The sequence below is a fragment of the Lampris incognitus genome, chromosome 9 (genome assembly GCF_029633865.1).
Source record: "Lampris incognitus isolate fLamInc1 chromosome 9, fLamInc1.hap2, whole genome shotgun sequence".
In the NCBI taxonomy this organism is placed as follows: Eukaryota; Metazoa; Chordata; class Actinopteri; order Lampriformes; family Lampridae; genus Lampris; species Lampris incognitus.
The window spans coordinates 1,348,279-1,367,708 of NC_079219.1; the positions used below are offsets into that span (position 1 = coordinate 1,348,279).

At 46.4% G+C, this 19,430-nt stretch overlaps 1 protein-coding gene across 2 annotated transcripts in view; it reads right to left on the reverse strand.

Moving 5' to 3' along the window:
• Nucleotides 1-19,430, reverse strand: part of lmna (lamin A) — a 115,388-nt gene that overhangs the window by 6,746 nt on the left and 89,212 nt on the right. For both annotated transcript variants that reach the window (XM_056286386.1, XM_056286385.1), the window contains 9 exons: nucleotides 19,219-19,375; nucleotides 15,853-15,978; nucleotides 14,431-14,601; nucleotides 8,096-8,221; nucleotides 6,868-7,088; nucleotides 3,648-3,951; nucleotides 1,938-2,045; nucleotides 1,312-1,431; nucleotides 1,128-1,187 (listed from right to left, as the gene is read on the reverse strand). In XM_056286386.1, coding sequence (XP_056142361.1) covers nucleotides 1,128-1,187; nucleotides 1,312-1,431; nucleotides 1,938-2,045; nucleotides 3,648-3,951; nucleotides 6,868-7,088; nucleotides 8,096-8,221; nucleotides 14,431-14,601; nucleotides 15,853-15,978; nucleotides 19,219-19,375 — 1,393 coding nt within the window. The remainder of the gene's footprint in view (nucleotides 1-1,127; nucleotides 1,188-1,311; nucleotides 1,432-1,937; nucleotides 2,046-3,647; nucleotides 3,952-6,867; nucleotides 7,089-8,095; nucleotides 8,222-14,430; nucleotides 14,602-15,852; nucleotides 15,979-19,218; nucleotides 19,376-19,430) is intronic.

The following is a 19,430-nucleotide window of genomic DNA, read 5'->3' on the forward strand; positions in this document are numbered from 1 at the left end:
GTGGTTTTGAACTGTGATGGTTTCTGACAACATCGAGCCCTCGAGTCCCAATCGTTCATCTGCTCTTTGAGAGAAGCGTCATTCAAATGGTGGTGGTGGTGGTGCACTTCTTCTCATGCATCGATCTGTATTTTGTTACTTGATTCCGTTGCAAAAACACCAGAATAACACAAAAATGACTGAAGAACACTCCTTACTACAGACAACGAAGCTCTCATTGTGGTGGTGAGCCCACCTCAAAAATGAGTTCTTGATTGCTTCACGTACAACTAGAACTTTTCCTTACAATGACCCCTGATATGTAAGCATGTATGTTGTGTTATCCCCGTTCATATTTGTGTATTTACGTCCCACTGGATGTCATGTATGTATGTGTGTGTATCTATGTCATGTATGTATGTATATGTGTGTGTGAGTATCCATGTATGTATGTCATGTATGTATGTGTGTGTGTGTGTATGTAGTAATATGTGTACAGATGCGTGATGATATGGATGGAAAAATGTAAATCTGTATATAGGTAAACTTGTTTTGAACATATTACTATGGCAACAAACTTCCTCAGGCAGGAGAATAAAGAAGGTATCTTTAGATCTGTGGTTCCTCCCTCACATCCTCAGGTGCCACCAGTACTCTTGGTTTTACTTGGTAGAGCATTACATTCACCTATTGTTCCTGTCATTCAGATGGTGTGGACATGTGTGGAGGAGAGATGCTGGGTATACTGGGAGAAGGATGCTGAATATGGAGCTGCCAGGGAAGAGGGGAAGAGGAAGGCCAAAGAGGAGGTTTATGGAGGTGGTGAGGGAGGACATGCAGGTGGCTGGTGGGACAGAGGAAGATGCAGAGGACAGGAAGACATGGAAACGGATGATCCGCTGTGGCGCCCCCTAACGGGAGCAGCAGAAAGTAGTAGTAGTAGTAGTAGTAGTGGTAGTGGTAGTAGTAGTAAGTAGATTGTTCCTGTTATTCTGACCTCCAATCGGTTTTAGATGTGGAACAACAAGTGAATGTAATGAACTACCTGTAAGAATAGCAAACCAGCAGTACTGGTGGTACCTGAGAACTACTCCGTTTCAGATGCAGAACCACTGATTCAGAGTATGTGTGTTCAAACTGAACTTTACCATGTCATCATCTCCATCATCGTGGAATAAGGTGCGCGTGACTTTCCTCATGGCCATCTCCTGGAGGACATGGAGAGAAAACGTAGCAAATTCAACACAAAACGAACGTGAGTAGAAATGAATTTGGAAACTGGGAAGAATGTAATTTTGTAGTTGAACTCTAGGATGTGAGCCGATTTCTGACCTCTCCATTGGCGCTGATGAGTTCCGTCTGGATCAGGTCTCCGGTGCCCCAGGAGTTCTGAGTCTTCCAGACCAGGTCAGATGGAGGATTGTGGCTTCCACTGCTGGCTGAGGCCCAGATCTGCAACAGAGGAAAAAAGCTGCTAGGTTAGATCCAAATCCTGAAGCCTACACCATCACCGACATGTCGGAACAATAATAATGATGCATTGTATTTATGACACTTTTCATTATGAGGAAAATCTAACAAGTGCCACATGCTAAAATCAAACAAGAAAGTAGAAGAAACAAATAAAAAGTGTTACTTGCGACTAACACGTTGAACATGTAACATCAGATCTACTAGAGATGGACTCATGTGCCAGCTCTCTCTCAGAAAGAAAGAAAGAAAGTAACGGTCGATGGAGAGAGTAAGAAACAAATGTGAGAGAATCACACTTCCAGAGAGACGCAGAGATACAGGGATAACGACTGAGAGAGAGAACGTGATGAAGAAAAGAGTGAAAGAAAGAAGGAGAGAGTTAAAGAGAAAGAAACAGAAAAATAAAGAAGGGAAAAAACAAAAAAGGAACAAACAATCAAGTGAAAGAAAGGAAGAAACAAATGGAGACGTTAAGTGTGACTCACGGTGACGGTGCCTCCGGCCTTCAGGGTGAACTTGGGAGGAAACTTGTAGGCGATGGGACTGCCGGTACCGACCTGTCGCTTCACCTGCCAGTGAGCCAACAACTGGTCCTGGATAGAGAGAGCAAGAGAGAGAATCGTCACATTTCCATCCAACTTTCAAATACATTTCTAGCAAGCAATTAAACTGGGTAAATAAATGAAGATATGAATTAAGGCGTGTTTCCATCACACCTGACTCAGTAAATCAAAGCCCGGATGCAGGCCTGCCTGTCGTACATCATATGTCCACACTTCATTTGTTTTTGGATTTGTTCCCCCTTTTTCTCCCCAATTGTACCTGTCCAATTACCCCACTCTTCCAAGCCGTCCCAGTCTCTGCTCCACTGCTCCACCCCCTCTGCTGATCCGGGGAGGGCTGCAGACTACCACATGCCTCCTTCGATCCATGTGGAGTCACCAGCCACTTCTTTTCACCTGACAGTGACAAGTTTCACCAGGGGGACATAGCACATGGGAGGATCATGCTATCCCCCCCAGTTCCCCCTCTCCCCAAACAGGCACCCTGACTGACCAGAGGAGGCGCTAGTGCAGCGACCAGGACACATACCCACATCTGGCTTCCCACCTGCAGACACGGCCAATTGTGTCTGTAGGGACGCCCGGCCAAGCCGGAGGTAACATGAGGGATTCGAACCAGAGATCCCCATGTTGGTAGGCAACGGAATAGACTGCTACGCTGCCCGGACCCCCTTATGTCCATACTTTAATGCCCATGAGAAAGACGGACAGAGTCCATAAAGAGCTAACTCAGATCAAACAGGTTGTCATTGATGGACACACTGAATAAACAGCTGCATTACATCACTGTTAGCATTTCATTACTTCTCCATCCACCTGCAGCTCGCATGTTAGAAAGGAACAGCTGACATGTTAGGATGAAGAAACAGCTGACATGCTAGGATGAAGGAACAGCTGACATGTTCGGATGAAGGAACAGCTGACATGCTAGGATGAAGGAACAGCTGACATGCTAGGATGAAGGAACAGCTGACATGTTAGGATGAAGGGAGAGCTGACATGTTAGGATGAAGGAACAGCTGACATTTTAGGATGAAGGAACAGCTGACATGCTAGGATGAAGGAACAGCTGACATGTTAGGATAAAGGAACAGCTGACATGTTAGGATGAAGAAACAGCTGACATGTTAGGATGAAGGAACGGCTGACATGCTAGGATGAAGGAACAGCTGACATGCTAGGATGAAGGAACAGCTGACACGTTAGGATGAAGAAACAGCTGCTCATACAATAAAATTCTATTCACATTTAATTTTTTTCATTTTGCAAACGTGTTTCCATTGCAATCTGCTGCATTTCTTTTTATCGAAGTGAAAGCTTATCCAGCTCACACGAGTGTATATAACTATGCAAATGTTGCGGATTTTATTCAATATTTGCTGTTTCCATCAAGCCTTTTGTATTTAAAACATTTGCATCAAAGCATTTCACAGTGTAGAAACAACTCTATCAGCAGGACTTCGTCAACCAGCCTCAGTCAGCGTTCCATGGTAACGAACTTGGCATGCAGCAATAGTAACACTAGCTGACTAATAACGCAATAAAAACACACGTGCCAAACAAACTTTGACCTATGACCTTATGAGTGCAGTTCACAACTAAACACGCCACGATACCCAGAATCCCCCTCACCTCATCAGCCTTGTTGCTGAGACGGACATACTTGCCCTCCAGGTCCACCTCGTCCACAGTGACGCGCCCGCTGGCCGAGGCCTGCTGGTTGATGCGTGTCTTGGTCACCATGCCACTTGCCACGCTGGACGTCTCGCTGTCGTTGTCGTTCAGACGGCGCTTCTTGGCGCTGGTGGTGCCTGAGGAGTTGCGGCTGCTGGAGGCCATGGCAGAGGAGATGGCACGACTGGTATGGCTGTGGGAGGAGTTGGAGGTGCGCGTGACCATGACCCTGGTCGGAGGGGGACTCGGAGACAGGCGCAGTCTGGAAACAGTGGGGTGGGGGTAGATAGGTGTAGTAGACTGATTAACCCAAAGGACCAGTCAGCTAAAGGTGCTAGCACACTCGTGCTGCCATCGTAATGGATGCTTTCCAGGCAGTGTTTTTGCTCGCAGTTTAACCCCACCTGAGGCCTTCCTTTTTTTCTTCTTTTTTTTTTGAGAAATGACCTGAGCCCCCGAGGTTAAAATAAGTTAAATCCTGAACAGAAAAATGCCCTACATCCCTCCCACTTTTCCTCTGGTGTCCAGTCAGAGGAGCAAAAGAGGAAGGCCGTCTCAACTGGGCTGTTGACAACAGAAAATCCAGACTGACCGACTTTCACTCTGCAAAAGCGCTGAACAAGAGCTTTACAGCGCTGCACGCTTTAGAGAAACAAACAAGTTATTTAACGATTAAAGGAAGTAATGATCGTCAGACTGGTGGAGTTGTCTACGCTAATTATTTAACGATTAAAGGAAGTAATGATCGTCAGACTGGTGGAGTTGTCTACGCTAATTCACTTTTAACACTGACACACACGTGACTGACAGACAACGCTGTGGCTGCCTGGTAAATGTCTCACATCCACTGTGATGGGGATCAGGGTAAAGACCAGCATGGCGCGCCTCGCGTTAACCGCCTCCAATGTGGTCACGGCCAATAAATGTTCAAGCCCCAAGTGGAGTGATGATAAGAACGTAACCATACGCAGAATTACTTTGTGTTAGATTCTTATACTGAAATGCAAAAGTAGGATGCATTTAACACATGCAACACTTGGATTGCAGAGCAGCACATTTACAATGCAACCCCAATGCAGTGCTGCAGCATTGCATTGGGGTTGCATGCAATGCTGCGGCACTGATGGACTCTCACTTGGAATGAAGGAACTTCTGGTGTAATGCTTTACATTAAACACATTAGGGCTTTAATTTAACGATCTAAGCACATGGTCTAAGGTGCAAGTGCATTTAGGGTGTGTCCAAATCCACTTCAAGCTACTTTAATGGCGAATAATCTGAGTGCAGAGTAAGGCACATGGTTCAGAGGGTTGTCCTTAGTCTCTTAATTAATCATAGCTGTGTTTTGCTGTAATATGAACTCAAAAAATCAGAAGATCATCTCCCATTCCCTTCAAAAAGCCAGGTGTGCCATTATAATGGTGGCTTTGTTAAGTAGTAGGATGGTTACGACTGGTCAGATAATGAGCCGGTTTCATCCGCCATTACTGCACTTGGCTTATTCTGATAAACACTATGACTAACCATTCTGACGTAGTTCTTTAAAATGTCGTGTGTTGTGCACCTGCCTATGTAGGTGCATATCACTATCTTAATAATGCACCCAGGGAGCGTCCCGGTAGCGTAGTGGTCTATTCTGTTGCCTACCAACACGGGGATCGGCAGTTCGAATCCCCATGTTACCTCTGGCTTGGTCGGGCGTCCCTACAGACACAATTGGCTGCGTCTGTGGGTGGGAAGCTGGATATGGGTATGTGTCCTGGTCGTTGCACTAGCGCCTCCTCTGGTCGTTTGGGGCACCTGTTCAGGGAGGAGGGGGAACTGGGGGGAATAGTGTGATCCTCCCACGCGCTACGTCCCCCTGGTGAAACTCCTCACTGTCAGGGGAAAAGAAGCGGCTGGTGACTCCACATGCATGGGAGGAGGCATGTGGTAGTCTGCAGCCCTCCCCGGATCAGCAGAGGGGGGGGGGGAGCAGAGACCGGAACGGCAATTGGGGAGAAAAAGGGGGGAAATTAATTCACCCTTAAAATAACAGAAAAATACTGCATCACTGACTTAAGACCAGGTTTTTGTTGGTCAATCGTGCAACTGCGCTCCACTGCCTCAAGATAGCGATGCACTAACAATGTGCCTGACCACACTTCATTTTAAGACCATGCCCAAGGGCACTCAGATGGGTGTGAGTACATTTGCTATTTAAACAGCGTGGGCACTGGACGGAAAAACAATAACTGTGTTGGTCTGACACAAGTGAAGACCAGGTGCGGGTGGCGCTTGGCGGCGGGTATAGGACGGAGCCCTAAGTGTGTCGGTACAGCGGGACTCCGCCTCTGCCTCTATGCAGAGCCAGTTTCTAAAAGCCTTAGAGTGCAGGCCACATGGTTCCAGGCTGGGTGACAGAAACAGGAAGGGGTGGAGCGAGTATCTCCTGTAGGACTTAGAGAGGTGAAGTCAAACTAATGGCAAGTAGAAACTGGCCCTGGTGGTTAGGACCGGTATAAACTGACCCTGGTGGGTAAGACCGGTATAAACTGGCCCTGGTGGGTAAGACCGGTATAAACTGACCCTGGTGGGTAAGACCGGTATAAACTGGCCCTGGTAGGTAAGACCGGTATAAACTGACCCTGGTGGGTAAGACCGGTATAAACTGGCCCTGGTGGGTAAGAACCGCATAAACTGACCCTGGTGGGTAAGACCGGTATAAACTGGCCCTGGCGGGTAAGAACTGCATAAACTGACCCTGGTGGGTAAGACCGGTATAAACCGACCCTGGTGGGTAAGACCGGTATAAACTGACCCTGGTGGGTAAGAACCGCATAAACTGGCCCTGGTGGGTAAGAACCGCATAAACTGACCCTGGTGGGTAAGACCGGTATAAACTGACCCTGGTGAGTAAGACCGGTATAAACTGGCCCTGGCGGGTAATACCGGTATAAACTTGCCCTAGCGGGTAAGAACCGTATAAACTGACCCTGGTGGGTAAGTCCGGCGTGACCCTGGCGGGTAAGACCCACATGACTTGGTGCTCCACAAAGAGGACAAATGCTTCAAGTTGCTCATTTCAGCCATATACAGTCAAGTCTATAACTATGACACTCCACCGTGTGGCGCCACAGTCCCCCTATCAACTCAGGCCTGACCTCAACTCCTCTCCTTGCGGTATGCAACCTCTCACCTCTCCTCCTCTCCCTCCAGAAGCTTCCGGTAAGCGCTGATTTCCATGTCCAGCGCCAGCTTGATGTCCAGCAGCTCCTGGTACTCGTCCAGCTGCTGCTGCATCTTGCTGCGCATCTCGGCCATCTCCTGCTCCTTACCCTCCAGACGCCGGCGCAGCATGTCCCGGTCCCGCGCTAGCATCTCCTCCAGCTCACGCACCTTAGCCTCGCGGGCCGCCAGCTGAGGGGGCATCACACACACACACACATATACAGATGTATGCTGTGAAATATTTATATAATATTCATATGGTACAACACAAACACAAGTCAGTCTGCCCACACACGGAGAGAGAGGGGGGGGGGAGGAGAGAGATAGAGGAGAGAGAGAATATATGCACACGTGTGTCATGCCAAAAAAAAAGCTCATTGAACTGAATTGGGAGAGACTAAGACAGACAGACAGGTAGACCCTGAGACAGGTAGAGAGAGAGGGAGACAGACAGACAGGTAGAGAGAGAGAGAGAGGCAGACAGACAGATATACTATGAGACAGGTAGAGAGAGAGAGACAGACAGCAGACAGACAGGTAGAGACCGACAGACAGGTAGACCATGAGACAGGTAGAGGACAGACACACAGGTAGACCATGAGACAGGTAAAGAGACAGACAGACAGGTAGAGAGACAGACAGATAGGTAGACCACAAGACAGGTAGAGAGAGAGAGACATACAGCAGACAGACAGGTAGACCATGAGACTGGTAGAGACAGACAGACAGACAGGTAGACCATGAGACAGGTAGAGAGACAGACAGACAGGTAGACCATGAGACAGGTAAAGAGAGAGAGAGACAGGTAGACCACAAAACAGGTAGAGAGACAGACAGACAGACAGGTAGACCACGAGACAGGTAGAGAGACAGACAGACAGGTAGACCATGAGACAGGTAAAGAGAGAGAGAGACAGATAGACAGGTAGACCACAAAACAGGTAGACAGACAGACAGACAGACAGGTAGACCACGAGACAGGTAGAGAGAGAGAGACAGACAGGTAGACCATGAGACAGGTAGAGACAGACAGGGAGCAGAACCAGGTGGACGTATAGACTCTGCTCAGAAGCAGTGGGAGGTTTGGCCGCGCTCCGTCAGTCCTTCTCAACATGGCGGACTGCAGGTGTAAAGACAAGTCAGACAGTTGTGTGGCAGCTCAGTCCCACGGCTTGTGAGCACATGGAGGGACGGACCTGTTTCTGCAGCTGGCTCAGCTGGGCGGACATGCTCTCCAGCCGGATGCGAGTCTGCTGAAGCTCCTCGTGCGCGGCGCCCACCAGGTTACTGTTCCTGTCGGCGGACAGACGTGCGTTCTCCAGCTGGCAGACAGGAAGACGCATCATCACTGTTAGCAGCAGTGTAAGTGCAGGAAGTGGCTCTGACAGGGAGCTAGCATGCGACATTTGCTAAATTTGATCTGCCACTGTCTGGACATTTTCTACTTTCTCACTGACACAGGTTGACCATGTTTACACACTGCAGAAAGAAAGAAAGAAAGAAAGAAAGACAGAAAGAAAGAAAGACAAGCTTATCGAGGTATTTTCACCCAGTCTCATGGTGCTTATTTCAAGATACTGCATGTGAAGTTTCCTCAGCCGGCTCACAGACACTACTGCTTGTTTCAGCACAGCCCACCTGCTCCAGGACACCTGGACATGCTTCAAGACACGTGTCCTGCTGCAAGATTTCTTTTCCTGTTTAACCAAAATTCCTTACATGTCTCATAATCATGAAATGACTACACTTTCTTGAAATAAGCATCATGCTCTTCTGAGCCGTCCCGGTCGCTGCTCCACCTCCTCTGCTGATCCAGGAGGGCTGCAGACTACCACATGCCTCCTCCCATACATGTGGAGTCACCAGCCGCTTCTTTTCACCTGACAGTGAGGAGTTTCACCAGGGGGACGTAGCACGTGGGAGGACCACGCTATTCCCCCCGGTTCCCCCTCCCCCCAAACAGGCGCCCCGACCAACCAGAGGAGGCGCTAGTGAAGCAACCAAGACACATACTCACATCTGGCTTCCCACCCACAGACACAGCCAATTGTGTCTGTAGGGACGCCCGACCAAGCCGGAGGTAACAAGGGGATTCGAACTGGGACCCCTATGTTGGTAGGCAACGGAATAGACCAACATGCTACCCGGACACCCAAAGAAAATGAAAGAATTAAGGGGTAAGAAAATGTTACAAGTATTGACTTAACAAACATTACTGAGACGTAAAACAGGACAAAACACCTTGATATACTTGTCTTTTTGGCAGTGTGCTAATAATAAAGTTTGCTAATAATAATAATAATAATAATAATGCATACTCATCGACATGTCCATTCCGACTGAAAGGAGCACCTCAGTAAAAGTAACTGCAAAACTGTCCAAATATAAAGACCTTGAAATCCAGATTGAACGAATGAGGGGAATGAAAACCACAACAAGACCAGTAGTGATAGGAGTCCTGGGACTTGTAAAAACCGCAACATTACCAGTAGTGATAGGAGCCCTGGGACTTGTAAAAACCACAACAATACCAGTAGCGATAGGAGCCCTGGGACTTGTAAAAACCACAACATTACCAGTAGCGATAGGAGCCCTGGGACTTGTAAAAACCACAACATTACCAGTAGTGATAGGAGCCGTGGGACTTGTAAAAACCACAACAGTACCAGTAGTGATAGGAGCCCTGGGACTTGTAAAAACCACAACAGTACCAGTAGTGATAGGAGCCCTGGGACTTGTAAAAACCACAACATTACCAGTAGCGATAGGAGCCCTGGGACTTGTAAAAACCACAACATTACCAGTAGCGATAGGAGCCCTGGGACTTGTAAAAACCACAACAGTACCAGTAGTGATATGAGCCCTGGGACTTGTAAAAACCACAACAGTACCAGTAGTGATAGGAGCCCTGGCACTTGTAAAAACCACAACATTACCAGTAGTGATAGGAGCCCTGGGACTTGTAAAAACCACAACATTACCAGTAGTGACAGGAGCCCTGGGACTTGTAAAAACCACAACATTACCAGTAGCGATAGGAGCCCTGGGACTTGTAAAAACCACAACAGTACCAGTAGTGATATGAGCCCTGGGACTTGTAAAAACCACAACAGTACCAGTAGTGATAGGAGCCCTGGCACTTGTAAAAACCACAACATTACCAGTAGTGATAGGAGCCCTGGGACTTGTAAAAACCACAACAGTACCAGTAGTGATACGGGCCCTGGGACTTGTAAAAACCACAACAGTACCAGTAGTGATAGGAGCCCTGGGACTTGTAAAAACCACAACAGTACCAGTAGTGATAGGAGCCCTGGGACTTGTAAAAACCACAACAGTACCAGTAGTGATAGGAGCCCTGGGACTTGTAAAAACCACAACAGTACCAGTAGTGATAGGAGCCCTGGGACTTGTAAAAACCACAACAGTACCAGTAGTGATAGGAGCCCTGGGACTTGTAAAAACCACAACAATACCAGTAGTGATAGGAGTCCTGGGACTTGTAAAAACCACAACATTACCAGTAGTGATAGGAGTCCTGGGACTTGTAAAAACCACAACATTACCAGTAGTGATAGGAGCCCTGGGACTTGTAAAAACCACAACATTACCAGTAGTGATAGGAGCCCTGGGACTTGTAAAAACCACAACAATACCAGTAGTGACAGGAGTCCTGGGACTTGTAAAAACCACAACATTACCAGTAGTGACAGGAGCCCTGGGACTTGTAAAAACCACAACATTACCAGTAGTGACAGGAGCCTTGGGACTTGTAAAAACCACAACAATACCAGTAGTGACAGGAGTCCTGGGACTTGTAAAAACCACAACATTACCAGTAGTGATAGGAGCCTTGGGACTTGTAAAAACCACAACAATACCAGTAGTGATAGGAGCCCTGGGACTTGTAAAAACCACAACAATACCAGTAGTGATAGGAGTCCTGGGACTTGTAAAAACCACAACATTACCAGTAGTGATAGGAGTCCTGGGACTTGTAAAAACCACAACATTACCAGTAGTGATAGGAGCCCTGGGACTTGTAAAAACCACAACATTACCAGTAGTGATAGGAGCCCTGGGACTTGTAAAAACCACAACAATACCAGTAGTGACAGGAGTCCTGGGACTTGTAAAAACCACAACATTACCAGTAGTGACAGGAGCCCTGGGACTTGTAAAAACCACAACATTACCAGTAGTGACAGGAGCCTTGGGACTTGTAAAAACCACAACAATACCAGTAGTGACAGGAGTCCTGGGACTTGTAAAAACCACAACATTACCAGTAGTGATAGGAGCCTTGGGACTTGTAAAAACCACAACAATACCAGTAGTGATAGGAGCCCTGGGACTTGTAAAAACCACAACAATACCAGTAGTGATAGGAGCCCTGGGACTTGTAAAAACCACAACAATACCAGTAGTGATAGGAGCCCTGGGACTTGTAAAAACCACAACATTACCAGTAGTGATAGGAGCCCTGGGACTTGTAAAAACCACAACAATACCAGTAGTGATAGGAGTCCTGGGACTTGTAAAAACCACAACAGTACCAGTAGTGATAGGAGCCCTGGGACTTGTAAAAACCACAACAGTACCAGTAGTGATAGGAGCCCTGGGACTTGTAAAAACCACAACATTACCAGTAGCGATAGGAGCCCTGGGACTTGTAAAAACCACAACATTACCAGTAGCGATAGGAGCCCTGGGACTTGTAAAAACCACAACAGTACCAGTAGTGATATGAGCCCTGGGACTTGTAAAAACCACAACAGTACCAGTAGTGATAGGAGCCCTGGGACTTGTAAAAACCACAACAGTACCAGTAGTGATAGGAGCCCTGGGACTTGTAAAAACCACAACATTACCAGTAGTGATAGGAGCCCTGGGACTTGTAAAAACCACAACAGTACCAGTAGTGATAGGAGCCCTGGCACTTGTAAAAACCACAACAGTACCAGTAGTGATAGGAGCCCTGGCACTTGTAAAAACCACAACATTACCAGTAGTGATAGGAGCCCTGGGACTTGTAAAAACCACAACAGTACCAGTAGTGATACGGGCCCTGGGACTTGTAAAAACCACAACAGTACCAGTAGTGATAGGAGCCCTGGGACTTGTAAAAACCACAACAGTACCAGTAGTGATAGGAGCCCTGGGACTTGTAAAAACCACAACAATACCAGTAGTGATAGGAGTCCTGGGACTTGTAAAAACCACAACATTACCAGTAGTGATAGGAGTCCTGGGACTTGTAAAAACCACAACATTACCAGTAGTGATAGGAGCCCTGGGACTTGTAAAAACCACAACAGTACCAGTAGTGATAGGAGCCCTGGCACTTGTAAAAACCACAACAGTACCAGTAGTGATAGGAGCCCTGGCACTTGTAAAAACCACAACATTACCAGTAGTGATAGGAGCCCTGGGACTTGTAAAAACCACAACAGTACCAGTAGTGATACGGGCCCTGGGACTTGTAAAAACCACAACAGTACCAGTAGTGATAGGAGCCCTGGGACTTGTAAAAACCACAACAGTACCAGTAGTGATAGGAGCCCTGGGACTTGTAAAAACCACAACAATACCAGTAGTGATAGGAGTCCTGGGACTTGTAAAAACCACAACATTACCAGTAGTGATAGGAGTCCTGGGACTTGTAAAAACCACAACATTACCAGTAGTGATAGGAGCCCTGGGACTTGTAAAAACCACAACATTACCAGTAGTGATAGGAGCCCTGGGACTTGTAAAAACCACAACAATACCAGTAGTGACAGGAGTCCTGGGACTTGTAAAAACCACAACATTACCAGTAGTGACAGGAGCCCTGGGACTTGTAAAAACCACAACATTACCAGTAGTGACAGGAGCCTTGGGACTTGTAAAAACCACAACAATACCAGTAGTGACAGGAGTCCTGGGACTTGTAAAAACCACAACATTACCAGTAGTGATAGGAGCCTTGGGACTTGTAAAAACCACAACAATACCAGTAGTGATAGGAGCCCTGGGACTTGTAAAAACCACAACAATACCAGTAGTGATAGGAGCCCTGGGACTTGTAAAAACCACAACAATACCAGTAGTGATAGGAGCCCTGGGACTTGTAAAAACCACAACATTACCAGTAGTGATAGGAGCCCTGGGACTTGTAAAAACCACAACAATACCAGTAGTGATAGGAGCCCTGGGACTTGTAAAAAAGGGATGGAGAAATACACCCAACGGATCCCGCTGGGTAACATCAGAATACAAGAAGTACAGAAGATGGCACTACTTAGAACATCTCATATCCTAAGAAAGGCACTACCCATCAGATAGACTCCTACCTCATTCTAACCCGAGGCCCAAGGAATGGGCCCGCCCGCTTATTATGGTGTATTATGGCATGGAGTTAAAGGACATTTGTATTGTAATAATAAGTGTGATGTCCATCTCTGTCAAGATCAAAAACCACAATGGAAATAAACAGAAAAAATATAATTTTCTACATTCCTTGACAGTTTTGAGGTGCATTAAAACTTTAAAAAGTTAATTTAAAAGCAAATATCAAACAGTGCTCATCAACATGTGGTTCCTTGAGTGTGTCCTTGGACCTCTGCAAAAAAAGGAGGAACCATTTAATTTGGCTTTGGTTTCCTTTTATCAAGCAGAACCAAAAGGTCTTCTGTCTGTCCGTGTTTCAAATTCAGATTTTAACAGGAAAAAAACATCATTGGTATCCACAGTGTGCAAAATATAAGGACCACCTGCTCCACGTTCTTTGAGACGGACTGAAAACGAGAATCCAACCAAACGCTTTAATCTTTCAGAGATGTCCCCCGTTATATTTAAATCCAGATGAGAGGATCTCGATAAAGGGAGGGTTAAAGCTAGTTTGTTACCCGGTGGGACAAAGTGAATTGCGTAGAGGTGGGTGTAACCAGTATTGGTGTTTGGGTGTTTGGGTGGGTGGTGACGTGAGGGTGGGGGTATCTGGGAAAGAAACAGTAGGGTGTCAAACAATGGCAACTAGAGTTCATACACCTTTTTTACCAATGATTTCACTGACATTTCAATTACTTTTCCTAACTTTTAGCTTAACTTCCATGACCCAAAGAAACTATTTTTGGACTTTTACAAGCCATACTGTGTACTTGTCCAATTGAAGCCAATGATTGTTGAAACTGCGCTCGCCCAGCACTGTCTACAAGTTAGCTAGCTAATGGTCTACAAGCTAGCTGGCTAACTGACACGAAGGCTAGCCAGTGGAGGAGCATGGTTAGCATACCGATACAAACTGTGCTATGTACTGTTGCAGTATAGTGTTCAGATTTCCATGGCTTGTCCAATCTTTTACAAAAATATAATTTTCCATGACTTGGATTTTTCAATTTACTGCATTTTCCTGGTTTTTCATGACAGTGTGAACCCTGGGTGACAAATGTGTTGAAAAATGATCAGTGTTCCCGTCATCCTGCAGTGGAGCCAACAACGGACCTGGGGTTCCCCGTTTTCACTCTGGCTGTTCTGTGGTGCAACGTACTTTGGAATGGTAGGTCTTCTCAAGCTCCTCCTTGTAGATGTGGACCTGGTCTTCGTGCTGGGCTCGTAGCTCAACCAGTGCATCTGCCAATTTGCTCTCAAACTCAGTCTGCCGGCCGCTGTCCATTTCCACCACACGTAGATCATGTCTGCGTTTGGTCTCACGCAGCTCCTACACAGCCACAGGGAAACACACACACAGACACACACACACACACACACAGACACACACACAGACACACACACATGATGACAGACGGCGGCTGACTTTAATCAGGGTGTCTACGGGTTTCACAAAGTTACATTTTTACTTTTAAGAGCTTTTTAAGACCAAATAAAAGGAAATGGAAGACCAATTTTAAGACAAGTAATGCAGGGAGATGGTACAAGTAGGGCGATCTTAGGATTTTCTTTAAATGGGGGAACACAGGGAGGCCATGACTGGTCGAGAGGGGCCGACTCAGTGTCTTACACATCTTTGTTTTAGCTCAGGCAGCTCCATAAAGGCTAGATCAGTGGCAGTGTTTTTGTCATTTGGGCTCATACCTTTTTGGGTTTCATACAGCCAAACAATGACGAGCTCAACGACTGGAACGACTGTGACATTCATACGGAAAGTCCAAATAACAAAAGACAGGCAATAGGGATGGCTGTGCGACACAGTCCGTTCATTCTGACCCAAAGGAAACTGTGGCAGGCAAAGAAAGGCTCACTGTCCATGTTAGCGTTTGCTGGGTTTAAGAGTTTATAGGCTTTCAAAAAATTTGATTTTGCTGCAGAAGAACTCAACTACTTCAAAAAATGAATATCATCTTATAAAATGTTAATATAGAAGTTAAGACTTCATAGATTCAAATTTAAGACATTTTAAAAACTTTCAAAGCCCAATATTTGTAAAGCTGAATTTGACATTTTAATACTTTATAAGGACCCACACACACTGTTTGATGAGGGAGACAAATCAGTAAAGTTTAAAATGAGACGGTCTTGCTTTCATTTCTCAGTTTCTTTGTATCTTGGAGGTACAGTAAAGTCATTTTCAGGTCCTATTTTGAAGTTTAATATCAAGTATTCCCCCTTTTTTCCTGCTTTTTTAACATTTGACAATGTCTGGCGGCCTGTCCAGGGTGTCACCCCGCCTGCCGCCCAGTGGCTGCTGGGATGGGCTCCAGCATCCCGCCACCCTGAGAGCAGGATCAGCGGTTTGGATGATGGACGTGACAGAAAATAACTGAAAAACTAAAATAAACAAAAAGGAGATGACTAACAAGGGGGGGAACCAGAAGAAGAAAAAGAAATCTGTGTTATGAAATTTGAAGAGGGGATGAAAAAGAGACGCTTGGCAGGGAACAGAGATCGATGTGAAGAGAGAAGAGCGAATGGATAGATAATAAAAATAGAAGCGTTGAGATGGGGGGGGGACCTCATTGTAGATGCTCTTCTGGAAGTCGAGTTCCTCCTTCAGGGTCTGCAGTCGGTTCTCAGCATCCACCCGCTTCAGCATCTCATCCTGGATCTGCTTCCTGGCATCAGCCAGGTTTCCGTCCACCTAGGTGGGAGGTAGAGAGAGAAAGAGAGTGAGAGAGCATGAGAGAGAGAGAGTGAGAGAAAGAGTGAGGGCGAGAGAGTGAGAGAGAGAGAGTGAGAGAAAGAGAGTGAGGGCGAGAGAGAGAGAAAGAGAGTGAGAGCGAGAGAGCGAGAGAGAGAGAGGCAGAGAGAGTGAGAGAGCGAGAGAGAGCGAGAGAGAGAGAGAGAGAGAAAGATAGAGCAAGAGAGTGAGAGAGAGAGAGCGAGAAAGAGAGAGAGCAAGAGAGTGAGAGAGCGAGAGAGAGTGAGAGAGAGAAAGATAGAGCAAGAGAGTGAGAGAGAGAGAGCCAGAGAGCAAGAGAGAGCCAGAGAGAGAGCGAGAGAGAGCGAGAGAGAGAAAGAGAGCGAGAGAGAGAGAGCCAGAGAGAGAGAGAGAGAAAGATAGAGCCAGAGAGAGCCAGAGAGCAAGAGAGAGCCAGAGAGAGAGCGAGAGAGAGGCAGAGAGAGTGAGAGAGAGAGAGAGAGAGAGAGAGAGAGAGAGAGCGAAAGAGAGAGAGAGAGAGTGAGAGAGAGAGAGAGAGAGAGAAAGATAGAGCAAGAGAGTGAGAGAGAGAGAGAGCCAGAGAGAGCGAGAGAGTGAGAGAGCGAGAGAGAGAGAGAGTGAGAGAGTGAGAGAGAGAGAGAGAGAGAGAGAGAGAGAGAGAGAGAGAGAGAGAAAGATAGAGCAAGAGAGTGAGAGAGAGAGAGCCAGAGAGAGCGAGAGAGGCAGAGAGAGAGAGAGAGCAAGAGAGTGAGAGAGAGAGCAAGAGAGAGCGAGAGAGGCAGAGAGAGAGAGAGAGAGAGAGAGAGAGAGAGAGAGAAAGATAGAGCAAGAGAGTGAGAGAGAGAGAGCCAGAGAGAGCGAGAGAGTGAGAGAAAGAGAGAGAGAGAGAGCAAGAGAGAGAGAGAGCAAGAGAGAGAGAGATGAGATGCTTTATTTTTGGAATTCAGTTCTAACATACGACACACAGGACACGCTGAAATGGAGCGCACCCCTCAGTGTGAGTTGGCATGTCTAGTTTGCTAACCTCAACTGAGACGGAGAGGAACGCAACGCTCATCTGTCTGTTGTTCACCAGTTTCACCAGTAGGAGGCGTGAGGTTATAAGGCTATCCTTCATAAAGGAAGATTCGTTGAGAAAGGGAACAAAAGTTCAGCCTTGCTGCTTCTGCGTTAATCCTCCTTCACAATCAGTCACTCCGAGTATTTCCCAGACTTCACTCTTCTAAAGCACATCAGCCCTCATGGAGCAGCTCCAGGAGAACGGCTCGTCATCTTCCTCCCACTCCAGAGCTCACTCCCTTTTCCACCAGCCGTTTTCAGGGACATTTCCATGACTTCTCTATGACTTTTAGCTTAGTTTCTTTCACCAAACTGTTTTTAGAGTTGCCACCGAAAGGGTGCATTTTATCACTTTATATATATATATATATATGTGTATATATATATATATATATATATATATATATATATATATATGTATATATATATGTGTGTGTGTGTAAAAGCCACTTTATTGTTGTCATTGTACAGGTTACAGTGAGTGTGTTGTCTGCATGTAACCATCCTGTTGTATAGCAGCAGGGGGCAGCTGCAGCACCTGGGGACCACCTACCACTTCTTCTTTCCACTGCCTTGCTCAGGGGCACAGGCAGGAGTATTAACCCTAACATGCATGTCTTTTTGATGGTGGGAGGAAACCCACGCAGACACGAGGAGAACATGCAAACTCCACACAGAAAGGACCTGGGACGGCCTGGGGTTCGAACCCAGGACCTTCTTGCTGTGAGGCAGCAGTGCTGACCACTGGGCCTCCGTGCCGCCCAGTGGATGTAGAAGTAAGTTTATATTTCAAATATGGTATATGAGCAGCCCTACTCTCAACAGCTTTTACGAGCCGTAATTTGTACTTGTCATTTGAAGTCACTGATAGCTGAAAGTGCACTTTTCCAGCCCGCTGTCAACAAGACAGCTTGCTAACTGATAGGAAAGCCAGCCAGCGAAGGCACATGTTAGCATACTGACACAAACGGTAGCATACACATACACACAGCAGACATTTTAAAGCCTTGCTGCAATGGCTCACCATCCCCTCTTTAACACCGGTAATGCTGCTTTATGAAAATGTCCATGACTTCTATGAAGCGTATAAAGCACGGGGGCCCAGTGGTCAGCACTGCTGCCTCACAGCAAGACGGTCCTGGGTTTGAACCCCAGGCCATCCCAGGTCCTTTCTGTGTGGAGTTTGCATGTTCTCCCCGTGTCTGTGTGGGAGTCCGGCAGGTGGTCCGGTTTCCTCCCACCATCAAAAGGACATGCATGTTAGGGTTAATACTCCTGCCTGTGCCCCTGAGCAAGGCAATCTGGGCACGGCACTGCAGCGACACACTGCTCCTAGCTACATGGCTAGGATGGGTTAAATGCAGAGCATGAATTTCCCCACGCGGATTAATAAAAGTATATCTTGTCTCTTAAAAATATAATTGTCCATAACGTTTCCAGGGCTTAACAGCTGCATTTTAAACGTATTGGTTTCCAGGTTTTTCATGACCGTATGAACCCTGGCCATACACTACTGGTTGTTTGTAATGGACACAATCTCAGAATATAACTTCACTCATGTCTCGTGGTAATGGGGATAACAGCATCAGCCAAATGCTGTGAATGCAAATCTTACTAAACATTGCTCTTGCTCTTAAGTGTATAATTAAAAATGACTACCAGTCCCTCATCCAGCCGAGGAACCTCGGAATCTCAACTACCTAAGTATCTAATGAATGCGTCTCATGTTTTATTCTGTTTGTCATGGTGATTATCGTGCTGATATGTTCTGTTGGGTGAAAACGGTTTCTTTGAAACATCCATTCTTCTGAAGTATAAAAATAGTTCTTTTAGATTCAAGCTATTTAATATATCAAAATGTTATCATTGGTTTAGGTCACAAAAGTTGCACAAACAAAGGAGCATCTTAGTTAAAAAAGAACCAACACACACACACACACACACACACACACACACACACACACACACACACACACACACACACACGAAGGCAAGTTTTTTCTTAGCCCATTTCATATTCAAGAACAACTCAACGTGCTTTACGTAAGGCATAAAAATACATTAAATAAGAAATGCTGAAGAAGATCAAAAGAGACTTTAAAAAAGAAATTAAAGGATTAAAATGTAGAGGAGCAAAAAAAACCCGCCAGGGAGCCTTACCTTGGCCAGTTGGGCCTTGAGGTCCTTAACTTCAGCCTCCAGGGTGCGTTTCTCGCCCAGTGCTGTGGTGAGCGAGGCATCTTTGGAGTTGAGCAGCGCCTCCAGGTCTCGGAGTCTGGCCAGGGCAACCTCCAGGTCAGCTTCCTTCTTTCCATTCCTGTGGAGATGAAAGGCAGCAGAGACATTACAAGACTATCTCTTCACAATACAAG